The sequence below is a fragment of the Panthera uncia genome (genome assembly GCF_023721935.1).
Source record: "Panthera uncia isolate 11264 chromosome E2 unlocalized genomic scaffold, Puncia_PCG_1.0 HiC_scaffold_19, whole genome shotgun sequence".
Taxonomy (NCBI): domain Eukaryota; kingdom Metazoa; phylum Chordata; class Mammalia; order Carnivora; family Felidae; genus Panthera; species Panthera uncia.
This window is the reverse complement of record NW_026057588.1, coordinates 8,713,977-8,732,506: the sequence shown is the minus strand read 5'-3', so window position 1 is coordinate 8,732,506 and position 18,530 is coordinate 8,713,977. Positions and strand designations below refer to the sequence as shown.

The following is an 18,530-nucleotide window of genomic DNA, read 5'->3' as shown; positions in this document are numbered from 1 at the left end:
CCTCAGAATGATTGGGCTTTCATTAATTCAGGGGTCTCAGAATCTAAAAATTGACTTGCATGCCTGAGGAACCATGACCCTTTATTGTGGTGGCTCAGGTCATATCAACACTGTTCACCAGACTATCACTGCTAGAAACCAAATATGACTTGAAGTCATATTTCGATTTCGATTTCGATTTAGTTCTAGTTCTTTCTATCTCTCTTAGTTCAGTGGACCTGTGACTATGACAAACCACCAAAGATCTCTGCAGATCAGACATTCTGACTACTCTTATTTTTTTAATAATTGTAATTTTATTTAATATTTTTTAATAATTTATTTAATAATTTTTTAATAATTTTTAAAAATTTAATAATTTTTTAATGTTTATGTATTTGAGAGAGGGAGAGAGAGCATGAGTGGGGGGGGGGCAGAAAGAGAGAGAGAGACAGAGAGAGAGAGAGAGAGAGGACCAGAAGTGGGCTCTGTGCTGACAGCAGAGAGCCTGAGGTGGGGCTCAAACCCACAAACCATTATTAGATCATGACCTGAACTGAAGTCAGACGCTTAACCAACTGAGCCACCCAGGCGCCCCCTGACTGCTGATAACTCGTATAGTAATCTACGTCCTCTTGCCTTTGGCAATTTGATTCGATTTGATTTGGTCACCACTTTATCTGTGTATTTCCTCAATCCTTGGTGAAGGAGGTGGTGTTCTGACCATCCTGGGGGGAGGGATATAGAGAGGGGTTTGTCGAATTATTATGAAAACCCATTTCATTATTGCTATCTCTCTTAGCCTCCCTCAACAACATACCGAACAACACAGGACAGCAAAAATAGACGATAAAGCAAAAAACAGCACAAACCTGACTCAACCATACCAATAATTACAGGACATGACGGGACACACTAATCAAAAGGCAGAGAACACAAGCCTACCATGTCCCGACGATGTGCTAATCTAGTTACATTTTATTTTATCTATTTTTTTTAAAAGGTTTTATTTTTAAGTAATCTCTACAGCCAACGTGGGGCTCGAACCCACAGCCCCAAGATCAAGAGTCACATGCTCTACCGACTGAGCCAGCCAGGCGCTCTGTAACTACCTTTTATTTATTTATTTTATTTATTTTTGAGAGAGAGAGAGAGAGAGAACACAAGTGAGTGAGTAAGGGGCAGAGAGAGAGGGAGAGAGTGAGAATCCCATGAGGTTCAGAGCAGAGTTCAGTGCAGAGCCTGAAGCAGGGCTTGAGCTCACAAATGGTGAAATCATGACCTGAACTGAAGTCGGATGCTTAACCGACTGAGCCAGCGGGCACCCCCATGACTACAATTTAAATGCAAAGACACAGGGGCGCCTGGCTGGCTCAGTATGCGACTCTTGATCTCCGGGTCATGAGTTCAGGCCCAACGTTGGGTGCAGAGATTACTTAAATAAATAAGCTTTAAAAATAAATCAATAAGTACAAATACACAAACAGGCCAAAAGCAATAGAATGAAAAAACATACACCATGCAAAAGCTAACCAAAAGGAAGCAAGCGTCACTATCTGAATAGTGGAAAAACCACACTCCAAGACCATTTATATGTGTTTTATAAGAAACACCAAAGAAGAAATTACACAAGTTTTCAAAATAAAAGTGCAGAGAGGCACCTGGGGCGGGGCAGGGGGGGAGGGGGTCAGTCGGTTTAGCGTCCAGTTTCGGCTCAGGTCATGATCTCACAGTTCATGAGTTCGAGCCCCTCGGGGCTCACTGCTTTCAGCACAGAGCCTGCTTTGGATCCTCTCTCTCTCTCTCTCTCTTTCTCTCTCTGCCCCTCCCCTGCCGATTCTCTCCCTCTCTCTCTCTCAAAATAAATACATAAACTTCAAAAAATAAAATAAAAGCACAGAAGGTGACAAGCTATGTAAAAATCTAATTAACCACAAACAGCCACATCTTCTATAATAACAGACAATATATCGGGGCACCTGGGTGGCTCAGTCGGTTAAGCGTCCAGCTCTTGGTTTCAGCTCGGGTCATGATCTCACAGCTAGTGAGTTCCAGCCCCACATCAGGCTCTGCGCTGACAGTGCAGAGCCTGCTTGGGGTTCTCTCTCTCTCTCTCTCTCTCTCTCTGTCCCTCCCCTGCTTGCACACTCTCTCTGTCTCTCTGTCGCTCTTAAAATAAGTAAATAAACTTTTAAAAAGGTTAAAATCAAATAAAGAGAATAAGAAAATTAACAACACGCCTGTAAGACTCTGTGTCTTTCCCTAAAAGGAAGGAATAAATAAAATCAGAATTGAACATTTTTTTTTACAGGGCGGGAGCACCTGGCTGGCTCAGACAATGGAGCACGTGACTCTTGATCTCGGGGTCGTGAGTTCGAGCCCCACATTGGGTGTAGAGATTACTTAGAAATAATAAACTAAAAAAAAATCTTTTTTTAAAAGAAACAGCAATAGAGAAGCTGCATATACTTTAGTGAGATGCTGAGATCAATTAAAATTAACTATGCCAATAAATTTGGGACTTCAGGAAATACGAAGACATGACTTGTCTAAGCATATGGTACAATAATAGAAAGTCATTCCCCGCACAATCCCAAGAATGCGTCACTGGAGGGGCACCTGGGTGGCTCAGTCGGTTAAGCATCAACATCAGCTCAGGTCATGATCTCACAGCTCGTGAGTTCTAGCCCCATGTCGGGCTCTGTGCTGACAGCTCAGAGCCTGGAGCCTGCTTCGGATTCTGTGTCTCCCTTTCTCTGTCCCCTCCCCTGCTCGCATACTGTCTCTCTCTCTCTCAAAAATAAACAAACATTTAAAAATGCTTAAAAAATAATAAACTTTAAATTTTTTTAGACTTTTAAATTTTTTCGAAAAGGAGGAAGACAAAAAAGATGGCAAAAAAATTTAAAAGAAGGAAACATACATATGTCATAACAGATGGAATATGAGAAAAATACACATGAAAAAAACCCTGAAGCCTCTGTAAGGAAGTGTGAGGCAAGCACAGGAGCATTGAGGGGCTTCATGGGTCCCTGTCATTCTCCCGGCGAGTGTCACCCACTCCTTACCTAAGGCTGCCAGCTTCCCCAGCAAAGGGACATCCGCTGGGAAGAAAGGCTGGGTCTGATGAGCACAGACTGCATATCAGGGATGGGATGGCAGGACTGCTCCTCCCCATGGACACTGATGTCACTCGCTGTCTCCATCAACTTGTTTATCGGGGATCTTTGTGAGGAGCCCACGGGAGCAGCTCATCACCTCCCGGTACAGATCACTGCTGCTCATTCTGAGAATCACAGAATGATTCTCCTGCTAAATGTATCAGGTTTATAGATGAGGAGTTCAAGTCCCTGTTGGAGGGTGAACATTTTCCCCAGTGAGCTACATCACAGCGTAAACTTCAGGCTCACAAAATGGGATCAGCGCTGTTTTCACGGGGCTGAGGGAAACTCTCACAGGTCTGGCTAGACGCAGAGCTCGCGGGAGCCCTGCAGAGGACATGTCCCCTCTTCCGGCTGGGCCTGTTGTGCTCCCGGCTTTCACAGCCTGTATCCCTCCCTTCAATTCCATAAATGTGAGCAGACGGCAGTTCCATGAGTTTCATGGTGGTACAACCATCACGGAGATCTCTTAGGATCGTGACATAGGTGGTTTGCTAAGGACTAGCTCTCATTTTATTTTATTTTTTAAGTTTATTTTTGAGAGAGAGAAAGCATGCACAGGTGAGGGGCAGACTCTCTGCCCCTTCCCTGCTCGTGCTCTGTGTCTCTCTCCCTCTCAAAAATAAATAAAAATTTAAAAAATCATTCTACACAACAAATAACAGTACTCAAATATATTTTGTGCTTTATATATTCTCCCATACTAGATACAAGAAACTAAAATTTGGCAATTTAACGATGCAAAATGGTATCTCCTTATAGTTTTTATAGAAGATCCCTGCTAACTAGAAGTTGAAATGGTTTTCATTGATTCATGGCCCCTTGTGGTTCATGTTCTGCAAAATGTTACTTCATAACTTTAGCCTGTTTTGAACCAGGGGTTTTATTTTTTGATATTGATGCCCAATGCTTTTTTTGTATATTATAACAATAATCTGCTGTTCACATCTTTTAGTTTGTGGATTATTTATCTGACTCTGATTCTGAATCTTAACACACTCAGATGTATCTATCTGACTCATCATTTTGTGCTTTTGAATTTTTTCTAATTAAGATGTTTCCGGTTTTGTTGGGAAATTTTTAAAGTTAAAATTCAAATTCAAGTTTGCTTCAACTTCAAGTTAAAGATACGAAAAATCACAAATTACCATTGTTCCCACTAGCAAATAATGAAGAGAGACAGGCTCTGGAATGAGGACTCATAGTCATATGAATTCCTATGCTCAAGCTTAACCTGTGTATACATAGGTCTGGCCTTATTTAGGATTCTGAGAACTTTGAGAACTGAGGTAATGGGGAGACCCATGCCCAGTGCCATAGATACATACATAAGATAGGCCTGAATAGCCGGGTAAAGACTTTGAAAACTGGAAGGTTAGGGGTGCCTGGGTGGCTCAGTCGGTTAAGCAACTGACTTCGGCTCAGCTCTTGATTTCACGGTTCGTGGGTTTGATCCCCGTGTCGGGCTCTGTGCTGACAGCTCAGAGCCTGGCGCCTGCTTCGGATTCTGTGTCTCCCTCTCTCTGCCCTTCCCCCACTTGTGCGCTCTCTCTCTCTCTCTCTCTCTCTCTCTCTCAAAAATAAATAAAATATAAAAAAAATTTAAAAAAAGAAAAGAAAAGAAAACTGTAAGGTTAAAAAAAAATCCAGGGATGCACATCTGGCTCAGTCAGTGAAGTGTGCGATTGTTGATCTCTGGGCTGTGAGTCTGAACCCCATGTTGGGTGTGGAGGTTACTTAAAAATAAAATCTTGGGGTGCCTGGGTGGCTCAGTTGTTTAGGCTTTGGACTCTCGATTTTGGCTCAAGTCATGATCTCGTGCTTCCTGAGAATGGAGACCCACTTTAGCCTCTGGGCTAACAGCATGGAGTCTGCTTGAGATTTCTCTCTCCCTCTGTGCCTCTCATGATCTCAACATAAATAAATATTTTAAAATTTTTTAATAAAATCTTTTTGAAAAATCCACAATCTGCCTTGCACATAAATAAGACCCAGCGTCTCATAACATAACATTCAAATGTCCAGAATACCAACCAAATTTACTCAAAATGTAAGGAAAAGCCACAAAAATCTCCACTTACGTGGAAAATAACAATAAACACCAAAAAAGTAACAATAATCATCAAAGAATGAGGTGACACCAATGATGGGATTACCTGACTGCCGGAGTCCAGCTCCAGCAGGTCCAAGGGTTCCCAAAGGATGAACGGCATCGGAGAAAAAGTGAAAATAAAACAAAACAAAAATGAAATGGACGCAGACAACCGCAGTGTGTTGAACTGGCCGATTGATTGTAGCAAACGTGGCATTATATTTGCTGGTGATCTCCTTGTAGCATACGTCATCTACGTTTTCTGGCATTACCCAATTCTCAATTGTTCGTTTGTGTCATCACCCAATAAGGAATACCATGATTGTTTTCTCATAACGTCCCCTCCTGCCCTTTGCTTATTGATTAATTTCTTTCACTGTTTTTATTATGTGTCTATGCTTATCTATAATCTATAAAGTATTTGCTTTGCTGTTCTCATGAAAGGTCATTTATGTCTCAACACCTCAAGTGGAACAGTTACAGGGACATGACCTCTTGGTTGTTTCCCTGAACCATTCGTGGTTTTGAAGAACAAAAGTGTTCGCCTGGGTCTGAGGTGCCAGGAAGGGGCCAAGAGGGCCTTAGAAACCCACGCCTTGTACATTCTCAGAGAGACAATGCACCTAGGAACCAATGAACCATTCTGTCCCTTAACCGACTAGGTTCAATCATCATCTGGAATGCCTCCTGGGAGCCAGGTGGGCCCAGGGGTTAGAGTGACCTGAGTCCATAGATACACTCCTTAGTTACTGGAGTGGGGCTTTCAAATCCATATGTCTCTCCTTTATTGGCCTCCTTTGCTGGCAAATGCATGAGGCTATCCTTTCTGTAAGTAGAGACATCTCCATAAGGGGTGGCAAGGGCTAAACGTAAGGCTGCACAATTTCTTGCGGAACCTTCTTTTCTTTCCTAATGGCTCTTTTCCCAGGGGGCCTGTCGAGGGCAATTCCCCAACAGACAATACCCCAGGTAGTTTTAAGGCCGAATTACCTAAGAGCGGGAGTACAAGAAGCTTCACTGTCGCTGGGCCGCCTTGCAGTCACCAATCCGTCCACAGCCCGGGCCTTGCCACTCAGGCTGGGATAGCTCGGCTTCCAGCACCTGACAAAGATTTAAAAAAAAATTTTTTTTAACGTTGATTTATTATTGAGAGACAGAGAGAGACAGAGCATGAGCAGGGGAGGGGCAGAGAGAGGGGGAGACACAGAATCCAAAGCAGGCTCCAGGCTCTAAGCTGTCAGCTCAGAGCCTGACGCGGGGCTCGAACTCACAAACTGAGAGATCATGACCTGAGCCGAAGTCAAACACTTAACCAACTGAGCCACCCAGGCGCCCCTCCTCATGGGTTCTTAAAGCATACTCAGCAATTGCAAGTAGAAAACATATATAACATTTTTCTGTTTGGGACTTTATTATATACAGAGAGAGGTAATATTGAAGACAACCCGGTCATAAAAGGTAACATGGCCAAAATGGTGGTAAGGCTTTTAGATTCCACTTTATCTTTATTTTTCCTTAAGTAGACACCCCACCCAGTGCAGAGATCAATGCAGGCCTTGAACTCATGACCCTGAGATCAAGATCAAGACCTGAGTTGAGATCAAAAGTCAGACACTGAACTGACTGAGCCACCCAGGCGCCCCTCTAGATTCTACTCTAACACAATATTGATACTACCACTGAGGCATTCAGTGTGTATCTTTTCATCTCTAGTGCAATCACCAAAAAATACACGACCACATCTTGTCAAAAACACAACAGATAAATTAAGGTGGAATCTGAAAAAACTCTTCACGTAACCCCTGAAAAGCCAAGAAAGGAAAGATAGCCATGCAACACAAAGGGCATAAACAGAAAACAAATACAAAAGTGGCTGACCCAGGCTAGATTCTAACATGTCAACAATTATGTTCAATGTAAACGGCTCTACGTGCCAATTAAAGCAGAGATTGTCAACGTGGGTTAACAAAACGAAAACAAACTGACTCAACTCTATGCCGTCTTCCACAAAAGCTCACTTCAAATATAATGAAATAAGTTGAGTTCAAAGTCAAAGGGTAGCAATAATTATGCCATGCAAACACTAGTTCAAAGACGGCTGGGATGGATAGAAAATGGCAGGGCCCAATGGAGACGCCAAATGTCAGGCTTATTTTTGTGACATCCTTAGCCAGGAGGGCCTCTCTCAGAATCAGCTGGATGCTCTTCATCTTTCCTCTCGCTGGTTCTATGCAGGCCATTTATCCATACTTCACCACTGGGTGGACCTGCCCACGCCCAGTACCAGCCTATATTCCAGCAGCAAAACGTTTTCTGCCAACGTTCGCATGGGCTTCCATTCCTGTGCTCTGTTCCATGAAAGGGACTCAGATCATTCTGGGATAAATACCAGTGGATAAAATGTTAAAGACACAGCATGTTTTTAATAACGACAGCATTAAGACTTAGGAATGCCATGAATGTCCTCAACAGAGAGGTTTTTAAAAAAATGTTTATTTATTTATTTTGAGAGAGTGAGAGAGAAGGGGAGGGTCAGAGAGGGAGAGAGAGAATCCCAAGGAGGCCCCACACTGTCAGTGCAGAGACTGAAGTGGGGCTCGAACCCACCAACCGTGAGATCATGACTTAAGCCAAAGTCAAGAGTCGGACGCTCACCTGACTGAGCCACCCAGCCCCCCCCCCACCGCCAACAGAGAGTTTTTGTAAGACTTCCTGCCTTTTGTTGTGAGACGGTAACATCCCAGAGGTAATGTTCACCGGAATTGCTTCTCACATTGCTCAGGAGAACTGGTCTCCCTGGGCCTTGTCAATCACGAACACACTTGCGTTTATCTGCCTCTGCCCAGATGTCCAAGAAATGTGCCAATGGATGAAACAGGATTTTTTTTTAATTTTTTCAATGTTTATTCACCTTTTTGAGAGACAGAGACAGAGCATGAGCAGGGAAGGGGTAGAGAGAGGGAGGCACAGAATCCGAAGCAGGCTCCGGGCTCCGCGCTGTCAGCACAGAGCCCGACGCAGGGCTCGAACTCACGAACCGTGAGATCATGACCAGAGCCAAAGTCGGATGCTCAACCGACTGAGCCACCCAGGCACCCCAGGATTTGTTTTTAAAAAGCACTTCGAGGCAGTAGTCCTCTCTTCAGATATTCTTGACGTTAAGATATTAGGATACACTAATAGGTCTCCGCGAAATTACACATCAGTCCTCAGGAAAGCCTGTGTGATGTGTTGGTGTTACCTGGACCTCGTGCCTTGGACCCTGAAGTCAATGATCACCCGTCCATTTATCCATTTTCAGCGGAGAACACTGGATTCTCTCTTCCTGAGTATCGGTCTGAATCACTGTTGTAAACTCTGCTGGTTGAGGTAGGACATCAGATAAGGGTCTCTTCTACTAATGCTTTTGAAGAGCACCTTCTGGGCCTGGTGCCCTTTATTCTCCACCATCCTCAGTAGGGTCTCGTTCCTTCTCTGCTGTGTTGGCATCTGCTGCACCATCTCCTTCTCTTCCTCGGTGAAGACCCCACGGTCCTGAAGATCATCCAGGACTCCATTCAGGTTCCCCAGCCTGGCTTGAAGATGACGATGGTGCTCCTTCATAAAGGCCACAGCTGGACAGAAGGAAGAGTTGCAGACTGAGAAAGGGGAAGCTTGCTTATAGGGGTCAGGACCCATGCCCAGCTTCAAGACATAATTCTGCATGGAGACGTTGCTCATTCTCTTTTGCGGGCTGCCCGGGTCTCACAGACGCACGCTCGGGACGTGCAGTCCATTCTCGGGGGTCAATGAACCTAGGGAGAACTCAGTGAGACCTCTTCTTCAATCCCAGCACCCTCCCCTCCAAGCTCTGAGCACCTCGCCTTCGCTACTTTCCGGTTGTCATCGGAACCCTAGAGAGAGGACTCTACGTTGCCATCCATCCAACTACTCATCCTTCTAACCGTCTCCGAGTTCATACATTGCCAGCAGCTGTGCATGACACCAGAGAGGCAGATGGATAAGGCTGGCTCCCCACCCTCAAGGGTCTTCTGCTGCTGAACTGTGTAGAAAGAGATTTACCTGGTTAAGGACCACACAGGAGGGACAGGGGCACTGGACGGAAGAAGGTATTTTGCATCATGCTGACTCAGGGTTCCTGTTGGTGCCCATGTATAGTACCTCTGTGACCTTGGCCAAATAACATTGCTTTCTTGTTCCTCAGTTTCTTCACTAAAAGTGGGGGGGGGGGCGCCTGGGTGGCTCAGTCAGTTGAGGTTTCAACTTTGGCTCAGGTCATGATCTCCCGGTCCATGAGTTTGAGCCCTGTGTCGGGCTCTGTGCTGACAGTTCAGAGCCTGGAGCCTGCTTCGGATTCTGTGTCTCCCTCTCTCTCTGCCCCTCCCTTACTAATGCTCTCTCTCTCTCTCTCCTTTAAAAATAAATAAATATTAAAAAACGAGTGTGAGTGCTGGGACACCTGAGTGGCTCAGTTGGTTAAGCATCCAACTTCGGCTCAGGTCATGATCTCGCGGTTCGTGAGCTCAAGCCCCACATTGGGCTCTCTGCTGTCAGCACAGAGCCTGGAGCCTGCTTCAGATCTTCTGTCCCCCTCTCTCTGCCACTCCCCCGGCTTGCACTCTCTCCCTCTCTCTTTCTCTTTCAAAATAAAACAGCATTGGGGCGCCTGGGTGGCTCAGTTGGTTAAGCAGCCGACTTCGGCTCAGGTCATGATCTCACAGTCCGTGGGTTCGACCCCCGCGTTGGGCTCTGTGCTGACAGCTCAGAGCCTGGAGCCTGCTTCTGATTCTGTGTCTCCCTCTCTCTGACCCTCCCCCGTTCATGCTCTGTCTCTCTCTGTCTCAAAAATAAATAAATGTTAAAAAAAAACAAAACCAAAACAAAATAAAACAGCATTTTTTAAAAAGTGTGATTGCTTTTTATGTACAAGTCATGCCTCTAGAACTTTTGCTCTTAACACAGTGGCACAGGTAATTCATGCCCAGTCATCTGTGGCTATAGCCAAACAGCTTAATTTAATGACGTGATTCCTGTGAAGTCTCGGTCTTTGTACTGAAAAGTCATTGCAAGTGTATGGTCAGTGACCCCACAGTTTGAATGAATGATGTTGCTGCCACAGAAAGATTCTCAGCTTAACCTATTCTTGCTGCCTTGATTGTTTCAACCTTCCCGTTTGTTTAGCAACTGCTATTCAACCTTCTTTTTCTTAAGTGTATTTACTTTTTGAGAGAGAGAGAAAGAGCACACGCGCACGAGCAGGAGAGGGGCAGAGAGAGAATCCCAAGCAGCCTCCACGCCATCAGTTCAGAGCCCGATGCAGGGCTCGAACTGGGACATCATGACCTGAGCCGGGATCAAGAGTCGGACGCTCAACCGAATGAGCCACCGAGGCGCCCTTGCTATTCGATCTTCTTAACTGGACATAAACTTCACTTTTTCCTTTTCTCCAGGATGCACTCTGAGACGTTTTCAGCTCCCTCAATGCTAGATCCAAGCTCCTCATGTTATCCTCTTCTAAACCCCTCCAGTTTTCCTTGGCAACACGCGCCACAAGTATATTTTGATAAGCAGTGTGGAACAGGCTTCATTGTTTTCACCTGCTGGAATAGAAACCCCATGCGTGCAGAGTGTGTCTGTCTCAGGCTACACTGCATGCAACATTGTTACTTCACGGCCACTACCATGTCCCCACTCTGACGCTCCTCTGTGATTGTCTGGGGAAGCCAGCCACCATTTATTGACAGGACTAAACAGAAGTGGACCATATAAAGCACAAATACAGGTACCCTGATTACTTAGCATGCTACAGGCCTTTGATAAGCTGCGTTTGTCATCAAGATCATTTTTATCACCATAGTCCCATGAGGGACAAATGTCACCACAGCCTTCAGGTCACAAAGGAGGGGATGACTAGACTGTGAAGCAAAGTCTTCACGGAAGAATTAGTATCAAAGGAGGATTTGAAGGATTTGTAGGACTTCTTTAATGTTTACTTATTTTTGGAAGAGAGAGAGAGCAAGCAGGGTAGGGCCAGAGGATGCGAAGCTGGCTCTGGGCTGACAGCAGTGAGCCCGATGTGGGGCTGGAACTCATGAACCGTGAGATCATGACCCGAGCCGAAGTCGGATGCTCAACCAACTGAGCCACCCAGGTGCCCCGGAAGGAAAAGAATTTTGGTATTAAGTGCAAGATGCCACCATGCCAAAAGGGAAAGAGGGGTAAAGAGGTGTCATGATTCATGGCACATGGTGGCCAAGATAAAGATTTGACTCAAGATGTGGGCCGGCAGAAGCTTCTGAAGGGTCTTCTAGACAGAGTGAATGAGTGTCAGTTTCATCCTTCAGACGACAGGTGACAGATATCTCTTGCTCAAGAGCTTGTGTGATAGGAAGGGTAGAGACCCTGTATTAATGCTACACACTCACCACCTGCATTAAGTCCTTTCAATTTCCTTTATGAAATCACCTTTACCTGATTCTTCACCAAGAGCTGTAGCTGAGTTTGAACCCAATTGCAACTCCAGGTGTGGGGCCTGATTTTCTCCAGCTAGTCTGCCTCTCTGGACCTCCTGACAGCACCCACTGGCCAGGATGGGTCTGCTGCCATTTCAAGCCAATGCGATACCCGAGGAGCCTTCTCCTCCCTGAGAGACACCAGAAAATGCTCTCCTTCTCCTCCTGGATGATCTGTTTTGACAAAGGGGGCCCGTCACTTCTACTGTGTGGAGCCCGACAATCATGGCCAACAACGTGGAAGGCAGAATGGAGTCCTCTGAATCTTGGCTCCTTATTTTATTTTATTTTATTTTATTTTATTTTATTTTTAAAAGTTTAGTGCGATTGAGTCCCACGCTCTTCCGACTGAGCCAGCCAGGTGCCCTTTGGCATTTTATTTTAAATAATTTCTTTCCCCGCTACCTACCATTTCCATTAACCTTAACCAATTCCCAGCTAACACCTGATCTTGACATTTACAACAGCCTCATAAGCCAATTCCCACTTCCTGTTCATTCCTCACTCACAGTCATCCACACAGTTCCGAAGAGTGAGTGCATTGTTACTCACCCTTCAAAAGCCCCCCTTTGCCTTCGGACTAGGCTCCAAAAGAGTTCAATGATCATCCTTATGCTTACAAGTTCTGTTTCTTGCCTGCCCCTCTGGTCTCATGTGGTCTCCGTCTCTCTAAAGTTTGATCCCCAGCCGCCTCGAACTACTCTTACTTAAAGTTCAGCGGATGCAAAATGGTTTCCCAAAAAAGTGTGGTTGCACGCTCAGAGTCTGCGTATTACAGCCTCATGTGTTTGCTGAAGTGCATCAGACTCTGTGTTTGTCTCTGGAACCACTTAGTCTTTGTAAATGAAGAGAAGGTATGAACCCACATTGAGCGACATCACTCAAAGATCTCCTGAAATCAGACTTTTGGTGGAAACACTGCACTGACCTGGGAGGGGAGGAGGGGCCGATGTAGCACCAAACTGGAGCTCCTCTAGGAAGGAAGGAAAAGTTGGAGAATGATATGAAATCAGCTGTATACCTTTATTTAGTTTTTCTTTTCTTTTCTTTTTTAAGTTTATTGTTTTAGTAATCTCTACGCCTATCTTGGGGCTGGAACTCATGACCCCGAGATCAAGAGTCACATGCTGTACTGATCGAGCCAGACAGGTGCCCCTTGGTTTCTCTAGGCTTTGATGTAACACACTAAAATAATTTTTTTTAATTTTTAAATGTTTTTATTTATTTTTGAAGGAGAGAGAGAGAAAGAGACAGAGCATGAGCAGGGAAGGAGCAGAGAGAGAGGGAAACACAGAATTCGAAGCAGGCTCCAGGCTCCGAGCTGTCAGCACAGAGCCCGATGCAGGGCTCAAACCCACAAACCATGAGGTCATGACCTGAGCCGAAGCTGGACGCTCAACCGACTGAGCCACCCAGGCGCCCCTGTAACACACTAAAGTAATTTAATTCCATTCCCTAAGTGAAGGATCCCATTCGAACGTTAATATACAAATGGAACCCCATGAGGTAGAAGGTCACTCCCTACCCATTAGGGAAATGCATCAGAGGAAGGAATATATTTTCCCAACATTCCTTCTATTTCTATTTATAAGCCAGTATGTGAGACAATGTGAAGCCAACCCTTAAGTTATCATACTGTTCTACATAAGTTATCCTCTAGGAAACAGAACTACCCTATGACCCAGAAGTTGCACCAGAAATTATTTAGCCAGAGGATACAACAAGGTCCAGATTTGAAGGGGTTCATGCACCCCAATGTTTATAGCAGCATTATTTACAACAGCCAAACTATGGAAGAGCCCAAGTGTCCATCAACTGATGAATGGATAAAGAAGATGTGGCATATATATATGTGTGTGTGTGTGTGTGTGTGTGTGTGTGTATTGCTCAGCCATAAAAAAAAATGAAATCTTGTCATTTGTAGCTATGTGGATGGAGCTAGGGTATACTATGCTAAGTGAAGTAAGTCCGTCAGAGAAAGATGAATACCATAGAATTTCGCTCATATGTGGAATTTAGGAAACAAAACAGATGGACATATGGGAAGGAGAAAAAAAAAAGAAAGAAAGAGGAAAGCAAACCATAAGCGATTCCTAATGATAGAGAACAAACTGAGGGTTGATGGGAGGGAGGCGGGTGGGGGAGGGGCCAGGTGAAAGATGGGCACTAAGGAGGGCACTTGTAATGATGAACACTGGGTGTTGTATGTAAGTGACGAATCGCTGAATTCTACTCCCGAAACCACTATTGCACTAGATGTTAACTAACCAGAATTTAAAGAAAAATTAGGAAGAAAACAATTATCTTCTAGGCAAACGTGTTTTGGCATGAAATACCATCATGAAGTGATTAAATGTGAACAATAAGCGAGTACATTCCTTAAACCTTCTAACACTGGGGTTGTTGATAGTGCAGAACTTTGGACACTATAAACTGTCAGTAGATTTATTTTCTTCTCTGGGATGAGACCATAAACAGACCTTCTCCTGTGATAGACTTCACTGCAACCAAGGAGACAGGTGCGTGATTTCCACCCCCCCCCCAATTCTAGCCTTATATATATATTTTTTTTACCTACCTGGCTTCACCAAAGTGTACCAGATCAAAGTCTTGTATCTTTTGTCAGTAATTTCAAGCATGATTGGTTCCTTCATCCTCCCAGCATAGACTTTAGAGAAGACCTGGATTTCTCCAGGGTTCCTGTAGGATAATTTCAACTCCTAGAGGAAACACATGACTTAAAGCATCGGTGGGGGGGGTGAGGGGGTGGCAAGTTCTGTTTGCCTACAAGAAACTGGCCACTGAAATATAATCCATTTCCCATACAATCTCATGGCTGGTTGAGAGGAAAACAGAGGGAGAAAGGTCAACATTCTTGGTAAGTTTACAATTTCAGGAAATATTATTGTTCCATGGAAGGAAGAGTAGACCAGCTCTTATCAGGACATGGTTCAGAGAATAATCTCTCTTTTTTTTTTTTCTTCAAAAGTACAAAATATTTTTGAAACATGTGTTCAATTTGAGTTAGATCCAATTCTACTGACCTTGGGTATTATTTCCAGGGGAGGCAAACAAGACACAATATAACGGGAACCAAAATTCAGTGGGTCCACTGGGGGCGAGGTCTGCAGACGCACACCTTGAAATTTAGCTTCCTCCTCATCTATTGCCTGAGGAAGAAGCAGCAGAAGCAAATCAGAGGGCAAAGCTAAAAGGAAATAAGCAAAAGCAGTCGCATACAAAGTTCTCCATACACGGTATCAAGTAGCACGTATGACATCATTCAATGGACGTAAAGGTTCATGTACAGACTGATACATTCAAATATATATGTATATACCTATATATATGCATATTCGTATATATATGAATATGTCTCTGTATGTAAGGAAGGAATGTCGTTTTGAAAAGGCTCAGGTCATCATCTCACAGCCGTGAATTCAAGCCCCGAATCAGGGTCTGTGCTGACAGCATAAAGCCTCCTTGGGATTCTCTCTCTCTCTCTCTCTCTCTCTCTCTGCCCCTTCCCTGCTCTCTCACTCAAAATAAACAAATAAACTTTAAAATATTTTCTCTTGTATTTTAAATACCCACGGTTACTCACAACCTAACAACCGCCAGGCCCACACTTGCCTCTTACTGAGCTGTAGGAAAATTAACCAATTGGCCAGAAAATCAGATGAGTCTTCCCCCACTACCCTCTCCACCGAGGTTGGAGGAACAGAAGTGATACTCTATCCAGGGATGCAGTAGCTAGGGGGCCACAATGGCCACCAACACTTCTGCTTCAGCACTAACCCTGGAAAGGGGGGGGGGGGACTCTGAGCCTTTCACAAATGCACAGGAGGAGGATGACTGCAGAGGGGCGCGTGTGTGTTTCATTTAGATGTTACTAATGTCCATTTCTACAATGAAATCTCTGCATCACCTCTTCTGCCAGTCCCCATAACTCTCCTCTCCCTTTTTTGCTTCTCGTTAAAAGCCGGAAAAGGTAGCTCCATTTTTAGCAGAACCAAACTCCTATTGGGATCATTGCGTATGGCTCTAGAGTCAGCACCTACAGATTGACCTTGTGAAGGGTGATTCATGCTTCTATCAATGAAAGCTGTGCCTTGACTTTTCCTTTCTATGTTTGTTTGTTTGTTTGTTTATTGTGTGTGTGTGTGTGTGAGAGAGAGAGAGAGAGAGAGAGCGCCAAGGAGGGGCAGAGAGAGAGGGAGAATCCCTAGCAGGCTTCAAGCTGTCAGCACAGAGCCCAACACGGGGCTCGAACTCACAAAACTGAGATCATGACCTGAACCAAAATCAAGAGTCCCACATTCAACCTACTGAGCCACCCAGGTGCCCCTGTGCCTTGACTTTTCCGTTCAATAGGGAGACAGAAGGTCCAAGGTGATAGGCTGAAAATGTAATTCTCACATCTTCTCCCAAATCTGCAGGCCTTACCTTCGTTAGCAAGGAGTCGCTGGGGATAAGATACAAGTGAAATTTCACATCTTCGGGGTGGAAGTGATAATAGATTAGTGCCGTGGATGTGATGGGGACCGAAAGACAGGTCTCTCTGGCAAGTCTCAGCAGGATCCCCATCAGAGAGAAGCTAGGGTTTTCCAGGATGGCATAGAAAGGCTCCACTCGGGCTGGTGGCTCCAGGACCATCCCTTCATCCTTAAAATGAGCAACTTGGAACCAAGAGATATCGACCTCGTTTGCTGCAGGGCAACCAGAAAGGCCATTAGACAATGTTCCCCACCGTCCCCACAGCCTCCTCTCTCCCCTCTGTACCTGGGAGGGAGATGACGTGGGGGAGGTGGATTTCAGTGATGACCCCCTCAGGCTCCACAGAGATGTCAAATAAAGGGCCGGCCACCATCCACTTCTCGTGATGCTGTAACTTCAGGTCCAGGTGCCGACCCCAAGAATCGAACGTAATCGTCACGGTCACTGCTGCTGTTACCAGGAAGCCAAGGCCTGTTGCTGGCCACAGATAGAAGCCGGCCACGGGGAAGTGGACACTGAAAAGAGTCAGAATGATAGTCATACAGGGACAACACCAGGACTTTGATTTAAAGAACAAATGTGCAGAGGCACCTAGGTGACTCAGTCAGTTGAGCGTCTGACTCAATTTCAGCTCCAGTCATGATCTCACAGTTTGTGAGTTCGAGCCCTGCATTGGGCTCTGTGCTGACAGCATGGAGCCTGCCTGGATTCTCTCTCTCTCCCTCTCTCTCTCTCTCTCTCTCTTTCTGCCCTCCCCACCACTATCAGAAATAAATAAACATTTAAAAAATAAAGAACAATTGTGCAGAGGGATGTGATGTTTGGGGTGGAGCAAGGATTAGAAAATTCTGCGGGGGGGAGGGGGCCCCTGGGTGGCTCAGTTGGTTGAACGTCCAACTTCGGCTCAGGTCATGATCTCGCGGTTTGTGAGTTCGAGCCCCGTGTCAGGCTCTGTGCTGACAGCTCAGAGCCTGGAGCCTGCCTTGGATTCTGTCTCCTTCTCTCTCTGCCCCTCCCCCACTTGTGCTCTGTCCCTCTGTCTCTCAAAAATAAATAAATGTAAAAAAATTTTTTTTTAAAGAAAATTCTGGGGAATTAATTAGGCTTTCTGGGCCCTGATTTCTCTGTATTCTACATCTGTCAAAATTAAAATACCAACTCGGAATATGGAATACAGAGAATATTGACAAAATTTCAGATGTCTTAAGAGATATGTCATGTACGTGTATACATGTTAAGTATCACACATTATATACTTTCTTTATAGCAGAATTGTGTTTAAACAATCAGCATCTTCGATTCTTACCTGTATCTGTTTGCACTCTTATCAATCAACTCAATATCCACATTTCCTTCCGGTCCCAGAAACTGATTACTTTTACAAACCGGTTCAGTCCCAGAACAGAGTTTAGCAACCAGGTGGGGCACTACTGTCTTCTCTTCCTAGCAAGTATCTTCTGAAAAAAATATATTGCATGTGTCATATGTGGATTGTTGAAAAAGGCATGGCCTGAAGGGGTCCTGGATGTTGAATTGCACATGTACTGTTGGGAATCCAGATATCAGAGAGAAGGGTATGGGACTAGCACAACCGGCTTTGTTTTGAATCCACACAGAGAAAGCCACAAGAAGGTTCTTTGTTACTGCTGAAATTACACCCCCAAATTTAAGAAGGAAGTCAGGCTGGGCAGCATGAGGGGCAGGGGGTGTATTTGCCTAAGTCAGGAACCACAGCAGCTAAATTTCTACATGGTCCCAAGGAGCAGAAAATGCTTGTTGCTGGTGAGGGAAGCCAAGTCCATAAAGCGAACAAGCATGAAAGCTGAAGAGGCAAAGACACATCTGTTCACTCTCGTCCTCTCCACCATCCATCTCGTGGCACCCCCAGACCATCACCCGTTCCCTGAACGCTTCCAGGATCCGGCTGCGCAACAATGCTTGGAGACCCTCCGTGCACGCACTGCTGAATTCATTTCCCACTGCTTAGGCTCTGGGCGAGGATGATTTGCATAGAACAAATATCTCTAACCTGGGCGATAGAAATCTTTTAGCCACTGTCCTCTGACGAAAATTGGTTTATGAGGAATTATATATGATGGAATCTCATTTTGCAGAGAGTAGAGATCTTGTATAGGAAAAATGAAAAGTCTCAATTAAACAGTTACTTAACCTCTCTGAGTTTTTTTCCTCATGTAGAATTGCTCTGAATCTTGGTACCTGGCTGTGTGATACCCAGCGAAAATAGCACACAATGTTAGCTATTCATGTGATTAGCTTACCCAGTGACCA

General features: G+C 44.9%; 1 protein-coding gene across 1 annotated transcript; it reads right to left on the bottom strand.

The window, feature by feature from the left end:
* Nucleotides 1-4,773: 4,773 nt before the first annotated feature.
* On the bottom strand, nucleotides 4,774-18,113 carry CARD8 (caspase recruitment domain family member 8). Its single transcript, XM_049622305.1, has 8 exons — nucleotides 18,057-18,113; nucleotides 17,548-17,684; nucleotides 16,527-16,756; nucleotides 16,191-16,453; nucleotides 14,789-14,914; nucleotides 14,323-14,464; nucleotides 12,673-12,717; nucleotides 4,774-8,846 (listed from the first exon to the last, which is right to left on the bottom strand). The coding sequence occupies exons 1-8, from the start codon at nucleotides 18,111-18,113 to the stop codon at nucleotides 8,575-8,577; spliced, it is 1,272 nt and encodes a 423-aa protein (XP_049478262.1). The 3' UTR covers nucleotides 4,774-8,574.
* Between the last annotated feature and the right edge of the window lie 417 nt (nucleotides 18,114-18,530).